The sequence below is a fragment of the Silene latifolia genome, chromosome 10 (genome assembly GCF_048544455.1).
Source record: "Silene latifolia isolate original U9 population chromosome 10, ASM4854445v1, whole genome shotgun sequence".
Taxonomy (NCBI): domain Eukaryota; kingdom Viridiplantae; phylum Streptophyta; class Magnoliopsida; order Caryophyllales; family Caryophyllaceae; genus Silene; species Silene latifolia.
In genome coordinates, this window is record NC_133535.1 from 150758069 (window position 1) to 150767293 (window position 9225).

At 41.2% G+C, this 9225-nt stretch overlaps 1 protein-coding gene across 1 annotated transcript; it reads right to left on the bottom strand.

Annotated features, from left to right (window-relative positions):
* Positions 1-3169: 3169 nt before the first annotated feature.
* LOC141609345 (auxin-binding protein ABP19a-like) lies at positions 3170-8649 on the bottom strand. Its single transcript, XM_074428434.1, has 2 exons — positions 7991-8649; positions 3170-3316 (listed from the first exon to the last, which is right to left on the bottom strand). The coding sequence occupies exons 1-2, from the start codon at positions 8613-8615 to the stop codon at positions 3303-3305; spliced, it is 639 nt and encodes a 212-aa protein (XP_074284535.1). The 5' UTR covers positions 8616-8649; the 3' UTR covers positions 3170-3302.
* Positions 8650-9225: the final 576 nt, after the last annotated feature.

Consider the following 9225-nt stretch of genomic DNA (forward strand, 5'->3'; position numbering starts at 1 on the left):
TTTGTGATTTATGGAGTTGTGTTTTAGGTCGATTTGGTGTTCCCCTACTCCATGCCCCTTCCCCACCGGATGGTCTCTTTTTCAGGTCGTGTTCGTGTCTGTTGTCGTGTCCTTTATGGTTGATCTAGTTGCATATAAGACGATGATCCTAGGGAGTTTTGTGTGGTGTCGGGTCTTGTTATTGGTGTTTTTGGTGACAGTTTGATCGTTTCGTCGGATTGGGTTCGGTTAGTCCTTTGGTTCCGTCACTATCTTCGGTCTGTGGTTTTGGGTGAGGTTGTTTGTTTTGTAACGGGCGTGGTATGGTGGTGTGGGGCTGCTGGGTTTTTTAGCGGTGTTGTTGGTTCGGATTGGATGCGGTGCGATCCACTTTTATTTTATGTTGAAGTCGTGTTTGTGGAGTTTTTTTGTTTTGTTTTTCCATTTAATAAACACCTGGTGGTTTGGGGTGTCATGTCCCCTTCCTCACGGGTTAGTTTCTACGACTCGTATATCGCATCGAGTCTGTGTTGAGGCTAGATCTGTGAGGTCTCTAGAGATGATTTTGGTTAGGGGGATGTCCAAGTGGTTTGTTTTTTTGTACCCACCTTTCTACTCGATTTTCTTGGATACGAGGTTCTTGTCAGAGGGGGTTGTGTTCCAACGTGTAGGAGATTACTCTCCTTTGGAATTAGATTTCAGTGGTCTGCGTTCCGCCTTTCTTTCTACGCCATGTGGCGTAACTGCACTTTGTTCTCTCTCGTTGGGTCAAGGGGCTCGTGGGTTTCCAGATAACGTGTATCAGAGCGAAGGAGATGAATCTCCAAGACGCTTTATTGGGTCTTGTTGTAGGTATTTCTCTGATGATTGAACATATGGCACCTTTTTACCCTTCTTTTTGCTGAACTTTTAGACGTACTTAGGCATGATCTTAGGTCTTTTTCTTGCATTTTGCTTTCCATTCCCGCTATTACCGTCTCCTACATTTGATTGTAGGTAATCGAGCTAACCAAGGGGAATTTAGCAAGGAACAAGTCACATGAGGAAGATAGAAAGGAAGAAGGGAGGAGAAGAGCTGAAGATGCTCCTGGGCCGACCAGCCGGCGGCCGGTCAATCGGCGGAGGGTCGCCTTAAGCAATTTACAGCTCCAAAATTGAAATGTCTCGGCGCCAGAAGGGTGGCCGGCGGCCGACCGACCGTCTGGCTGTCGCTGCTACTCGTGTTTTCTCTTAATTCCCTTTTTGTAACCTAAGTAAGAGGATACTATAAATACCCTCTCTAAATCGTGTTTAGACACAACCCCAGATCGACATTAATTCTATTCTCCAAGTTTGAAACTTTTTAATTACTTTGCTAATCTTTCCCTAATTAGACTAATTCCTTCAATAATTAGTAGATTATTAGTGCTAGTAATTGGGTTGTAAGAAGGTTGAAGATCTCTCCATCCTTATTTTCAATCCAAGTTTTCTTAGCTTCTTGCTATTGAATTGGTACAATTTCCTTTCCTAATTTCATTTGTTTACATTTGCTTTCTCTTAAGTTTGGTTTAATTGTTTGTGCTTGAATTCTTCTCTTTTGTTGTTTGATTGTTATTTTTCTCTCTTTTGTTCATCTTTTCCTTGTTCACCATTGTTGTTCTCATCCAAAGATTGAGTCTTTTGGTGTTTGTGTTAAAGTTTGTCTTTTGCCTTAATCCTTTCTCATCTTAGCTTAATTTGTCTTTCATCATAGTTTTGTTGAATTTGTTGAATTATTGCATGATTAGTTGTAGAATCCAATTTCACATCATGTTCATGTTTAAAGAACCCACCTTTATTAATTGTTTTATCTTAAGAACCATGATTTGTGAGTAGTCTTTTGACTAGGACTTGGTTTAACCCAACATGTATGATTTGCTTGATTGGTTCCTATTAAGGCTTGTTGTTGGGAAGGTTTGACAAGGTTAGGCTAGAGGATTGATTTGATAAATTGGCCTATTTTTGGTAGTTTTGGTTTGTGACCCATGTCCACCAACGAAAGTTGGTTAGGTCGGGAATCGCGCACCCAGAATTTGGTCATATTGCTACCTTTTGTTGAGACTGAGAGGGAGAGCCAATGGAGGGCACCTCTAGTCTTGGGTTTGAAATCGACCTCCGAGAGGAGAAGTGGGATGACCCGGATTTTGATGAAGGCTTATTGACCTTGGCTAATGTTAGGGGGCCTTGGGAATGTGCATGTTTTCGGGGTAATCGGGTGTTAAGCTAGGGATATCGATCTTCGAACCCGAGAGGGGGGTTGGTCGGGAGTGCTAGTGTCCTATTTCGAACCCGAGAGAGGGGGTTTTAGGCGAGTTAGAGCCATCTCCACCTTGAGGACCTACCCAACGACTAGACTAGGGAATCATGACGGAAAATTATGGATTGTTGGGGGAAAACCGAGTCCTAGGGTTTTTATTCTATTGAATTACAACTTTAATTTCTCACTTGCTTAATTTTCACAATTAGTTTATTTGCTTTTTAATTTGATTAGTTTAGTTGTCTAGTTAAAATATCCAACTCTATTATTATCGACTTAGCTAAGCCTAAGAATTAGGACGATTAGTAATCTTCCTAGCTCCTCGTGGATTCGACCCTCATTTTGTACGACGATAAACCGTGCACTTGTGAGCTTTAAATTTGAAACCATCATTCTCTAAAGGTGTATCGACTAAGATGAGTAAGGATAAATTTATGGGGGTTTGTTGGTTTTCAGAGGAAGATTATCATAGCCAAGGAGATGAATCTCCGAGACTCTTTTTTGGGCCTTGTTGCAAGTATTTCTCCGAAGCTTCATCAATCAAGACTAGTAAAGATGGGTGTTTTCCAATGGCCAGCGCTACTCGTCCATTAAAGATTGTTGTGTATGTTGAGTTTGAAGTTCGTGTTCAAACATCGTCGTACGCCATCAACACGTTATAGATAGCCGATATAATTACCTTGTTGTTTTAGTTTATGTTATTAGTAGTACTTTGGGGTTTTATGTTGTTGTTATAGGTATGACCTAGTGAGGCGTACCACTAGAATGTAACAAACTTTCTTTACGGCTTCAAAAAAAAAAAAAAGTTTAAGTCACTCAATTGAAAGTATATATAAACTGGGGTGAACTGGTTAAGCAGACTCAAACTTTAATATTGATAATGATCTTTGTTTGAATAATAGAGTTTGACATTGCAGAAGTAAACTTTCACTTAAAATAACCAATTGTCATACAAGTATAGGACATCTTATATGATCTATTTTACTGAAAATAAATGATTCGGAGTACATTTGATGCAAACTATTAAATTGTAAAGAGGAATATTTCATCAGTTAGTACCACCTGTTAGAATATATGATTTATATTTAGTATATAAATCATTTATATATTAGTGTATATGTTTGTTATTATCTTCCTTAATTAGTGGTAGCTAATTATGTATATTGTAGATATTGTTTCCTAATTATTAGGCTCCCTATTGTACATATACTCAGTTTAATATTGAATGCAAGGCAAGCACAATATTCCTTCATGGTATCATTAGCCTAGGTCATTCTAACGATCTCTGCTTCCGCTCATCTTTTCTCTTTTCTCTTTTCTTCTTTACTCAATCCTATTCTTCACCATGACTATTGCAGAAAACACAAAACCAAATCCATCTTCTTTACCTTCGGTTTTGGCCGTTCACAATATCAAAAATCATGTCTCCGTCGTCCTCGGTATGGACAATGATAAATACCGTCTTTGGGTGGCCCTTTTCACTAACTTTGCGAAAGCAAATCGTGTTTTGGATCATATCATTGATCCCAAGGGCAAGGCTAAGAAGCCGGTCTCCGATGAGGACAAGGAGGTATGGGAAACGATTGATGCAACGGTTCTACAATGGATATATGCGACAATCTCGGATGACTTGTTGCAAACGGTGGTTGAAGATGACTCCACTGCCATGGCATGTTGGAATCGCATCCGTGATATCTTTCAAGATAATCAACACTCGAGAGCAATTACTCTCGAGCAGGAATTTTCGCACACCATGATGGCAGATTTTTCCTCTGTCTCGGATTATTGTCAACGTCTCAAGGGTCTCGCTGATCAACTCAAGAATGTTGGCTCACCCGTCTCCGATACTCGTTTAGTGCTTCAAATGGTATCGGGACTCACCGAGGCATATCATGGTGTCGGAACAATTATTCGACAAGCGAAACCCCTGCCTCCTTTCTATCAAGCACGATCCATGCTGACATTAGAAGAGGCCGGATTCGAAAAACAGGCCGCTACTACTGCCCAATCTGCTATGTATGCGAAGACCGATGACACCACTGCTTCTATCCTTGGTCGTCCTCCTCAGAATCAAGGGAAGAACACCAAAAATAAAAAGAAGGGTGGTGGAAATAAAGGTGGAAAAGGAAAACAGGGTGGGTCAAGTGATCACGTTGCCGCTACCCCTGCTGTACCAGCATCTCCGTCGCCCTCGCCACCATGGCAGGCTGGTGGATATGGTGGCTGGCCGTGGGGACCTTCCCCCTGGGCATATCCACCCTGCCCTTACCCAACAAACCCATGGATGCGTCCTCCTGTTATGCGTCCTCCTGTTCCTCGGCCTCAGGCATACACGGCACAGGCTCCTCCGTCTCAAACTGATATCGAGGCTGCTATGTACACCCTTGGGCTCACGCCTCCTGAACCATGGTATATGGATACTGGAGCGACCTCCCACATGACATCGAGTGCAGGTAATCTCTCGTCTTATTCTAATTCGAGCATTTCTAACTCTATTATTGTCGGAAATGGCCAATCTATACCCATTTATGGTACCGGTTCAGCCACCTTACCCAAACCACATCCACCCCTTTCCCTTAATCGAGTCCTATATGCACCTAAACTCGTCAAAAACCTTGTCTCTGTTAGGAAGTTTACTACTGACAACTCGGTAACTGTTGAGTTTGACCCATTTGGTTTTTGTGTGAAGGATTACAAGACGGGGATACAGCTAATGAGATGTGAGAGTCAGGGGGCGCTATATCCGATCACTCCAAATAATAATGTCCAACCTCACGCCAGTTTTGCTGCTGTCGAGTCTTCTTTATGGCACGACCGACTTGGCCATCCCGGCGACGTTATTTTTAATTCCCTCAGACTCAAAAATTTGATTAATTGTAATTCTCTTAATAAAAGAACAATTTGTCATTCCTGTTCTATTGGAAAAAATATTAAGCAACCTTTTATAGCCTCTACATCTTATACTACTATGCCTTTTGATATAATCCATACCGATTTATGGACATCTCCGGTAATGAGTTCAGCGGGTCATCGATATTATTTGCTTTTTCTTGACGATTATACCAACTATTTGTGGACTTTCCCTTTGGCAAAGAAATCACAAGTATTTCCTGTTTTCGTCCAATTTCGCAATTTTATTAAGACTCAATTTGAAAGAGACATTAAAAATATTCAATGTGACAATGGGAAAGAATTTGATAACGGACCTTTTTCGGATTTGTGTGCATCGCATGGAATCGCATTCCGCTTTTCCTGTCCATATACTTCACCTCAAAACGGTAAGGCCGAGAGAAAAATCCGTTCCATTAACAATATTGTTCGAACTTTGCTCCTTCATGCTTCTCTTCCAGAGAATTTTTGGCATCACTCACTAAGTATGGCTACCTATTTGCTAAATATTTTGCCCAACAAACAGCTGAGTCTCCTCACACCCTTACATATCCTTTATCAGCGAAACCCGTCCTATTCACACATACGTGTTTTCGGGTGTCTTTGCTATCCTTTAATACCTTCAACCCAAATACACAAGCTTCAAGCTAGGTCATCTCCTTGCGTTTTTCTCGGATTTCCTGACCAACATCGAGGTTATAAATGTTTAGATCTTCGCACTAATAAAATCATTTTGAGTCGACATGTCCGCTTTGACGAAACGCAATTTCCTTTTGCTCAATCCGCCAAACCAGACAACCATCACTATGATTTTCTTAATTCTGATCTTCCACCTTATTTCCCTCCCTCTATCAGTGAGTCTCCTATGTCACCCACAACACCATCCCCTCCGTCTACACCACCACCAGCTTCACCACAACCAGCCTCTCCAATACCGCCAGTCACACCTATGTCGTCCCCTGTTTCCACGCCAGTTACAGCACACCCTTCACCCGTGTCCCCTGTTCCTCGACCTCCCGTTGCAAAAGCTGTCACTCGAGGTGATCATGGCATCCGTAAACCTAAGCCCATATTTGACCTTAACACTATGGTTGCCATATCCCCATTACCCCGTAATCCCGTGTCAGCCCTTCGGGACCATAATTGGAAATTGGCCATGGATGATGAGTTTAATGCTTTACTTAGTAATAAGACTTGGGACCTTGTCCCTCGTCCGTCTAATGCAAATGTAATTCGGTCGATGTGGATTTTTCGACATAAAGTAAAATCTGATGGGTCATTTGAAAGGCACAAAGCTCGACTTGTAGGTGATGGTAAAACACAACATGCGGGAGTTGATTGTGGTGAAACGTTCAGCCCGGTTGTAAAACCTGCGACGATTCGAACGGTATTATCTATCGCTTTATTTTATGGATGGTCAATACATCAATTGGATGTTAAAAACGCATTTTTACATGGTGATTTGCACGAAACCGTCTATATGCATCAGCCCCTTGGGTACAAGGACAAGCGATATCCTGATCACGTTTGCTTGCTCCGAAAGTCTCTTTACGGGCTAAAGCAAGCCCCTCGGGCATGGTATACTCGTTTTGCGAATTTTGTCAATACTATCGGGTTTGTTCACAGTAAATGCGATCATTCACTGTTCATATATCGAGATGCAGGTGGTCATTCGGCTTTTATTTTACTTTATGTTGATGACATAATTTTAGCCGCTTCTTCCGAGACACTTCGCACTTCTATCATGGCAAAGCTTGGTACTGAGTTTGCAATGAAGGACCTTGGTCCTCTTAGCTATTTTCTTGGTATTGCTGTGACTCGGTCCTCTTACGGTCTCCATTTATCTCAACATAAATATGCCGCAGAAATTGTGGAAAGGGCAGGCATGTCCAATCGCAAAGCCGCACTACACCAAAGGGACACGAAAATGAAAATTGAGCTCCACGGTCAGTTCCCCTTTTCATGATCCTACTCTTTATCGTAGCTTGGCAGGTGCTTTGCAATACCTCACGTTCACTCGACCCGATATTGCATACGCCGTTCAACAAGTTTGTCTGTTTATGCACAATCCGATGGACAGCCACATGAATGCGTTAAAACGCATCATTCGCTACATTCAAGGAACACTTCGACATGGGTTATGGTTGACTCCTTCCTCACCCACGGCTCTCACCACTTACACCGACGCAGATTGGGCCGGTTGTCCGGACACTAGGCGCTCTACCAGTGGTTACTGTGTGTTTTTAGGCGATAATTTGGTCTCTTGGGCCTCTAAACGACAACCTACGGTTTCTCGGTCCAGTGCCGAGGCTGAGTACCGCGGTGTAGCAAATGTGGTTTCGGAATCTTGTTGGTTGCGAAACTTACTCGTTGAACTTCATCATCCCCTTCATAAGGCAACTATCGTCTACTGTGACAACATTAGTGCCATTTATCTTGCTAAGAATCCCGTCCAACATCAACGAACAAAACATATTGAGATTGACATTCACTTTGTTCGGGAAAAAGTGAGTAAAGGTGACGTACGGGTTCATCATGTGCCAACTCGTTCACAGTTGGCCGATATTTTCACCAAAGGTCTTCCGTCTGTTCTCTTTACCGATTTTCGAAATAGTCTCAGCGTTCGCCTTCCTCCCGATTCGACTACGGGGGAGTGTTAGAATATATGATTTATATTTAGTATATAAATCATTTATATATTAGTGTATATGTTTGTTATTATCTTCCTTAATTAGTGGTAGCTAATTATGTATATTGTAGATATTGTTTCCTAATTATTAGGCTCCCTATTGTACATATACTCAGTTTAATATTGAATGCAAGGCAAGCACAATATTCCTTCACCACCAAATATTTTCTTCAACTTCTTCACCTGTTTAGCATCCAACAAAGTGATCTTCTCGATCACATTCGTAGGCAAATCGTTTCCAAACAGAGAAACGGTAGTAGTTTGGAAACCAGGATTAGCACTGTTCAAGCTTACAAATGCAAGAGCTGGTTTTTTACCCACATTTACTTGAAAATGTAACATACTTTGTGGGAATATCATTATGTCACCTTTATTTAATTTCTTAAAGTAGGCAACATTATTTTCGTCAATAAACCCAGAAATAATTGGACCATCAATTACCAAAATAAGCTCCGATACACGATGACTGTGGATCGGGACTACTCCACCCACACCTAGGTCGAGCCGGGTCATAGACAGGCCCAACCCGTTTAAAGCTGGGAATGTTGTGTCGACTGCAAAAGTCGCACCGAGTTTGAAGATGTTATTCGTGTCTCCACGAACACCTAATCCTGAGTAAACAAAGTCGTCAACTGTTAAATTTGTCGGATTCTTACATGGAAATCCGGCAGGTCCCTTGGGGAATTGATAGTCTGCTACGCAGAAGTCGACGACTGAGGTGGCAGTTGATACCGTAAAAAGGACTAGGACTGACAATAGGAACACAACTCTCGATATTGCCATATTTTTGGTCTTATAGAGCTAAAGATCTTTCAATGTATGTATGTGTGTTTGGGTCTGATTTGTGTTAATCTTGCCGTCTCCTTACGTGAACATTATTTTTAAAGCACAACTAAGCCTCAACTGCATTATTTAGATCATATACAGCGTCAGAGCGTTTAATATAATACTTGTTGGCATATTTTTTAATCTATGAGTACAAGACTGTTGAATTGTTGAATATTAAATGAGACTGCAGTTAATAGATCCTACAACCAGTTGTACTCAGTTGTATGCTCTAGAACTCGAGCTATATAATAAAGTTTTCGAGTTTTGTTTTAAAGAAATCGAGCTATACCATAAAATTTCTGAACTCACTCACTTAAACATAAAAAAAATTAATTTTAAGAAAGCTCAAAAAAATTACACATAAGCTCGATAAGTTATAACTTGGTTGTATGATGCTATTATACCACTGGAGGTATAATGTTATTTGTGATGAGACAGAGTAAACGGTAATCGTAACAATGGAAACCAATCAATCCGTATTAATGGTGTATTCATGTTTGTTCGAAGCGGAGTGCTACCAGTTAGACAAAAAAAAAAAAAAAAAAGAGACCAAGTCCAATAATCA

Excerpts from the sequence above, each read along its gene's own strand:
- LOC141609345 (XM_074428434.1), bottom strand. The coding sequence starts at position 8,615 with ATGGCAATATCGAGAGTTGTGTTCCTATTGTCAGTCCTAGTCCTTTTT.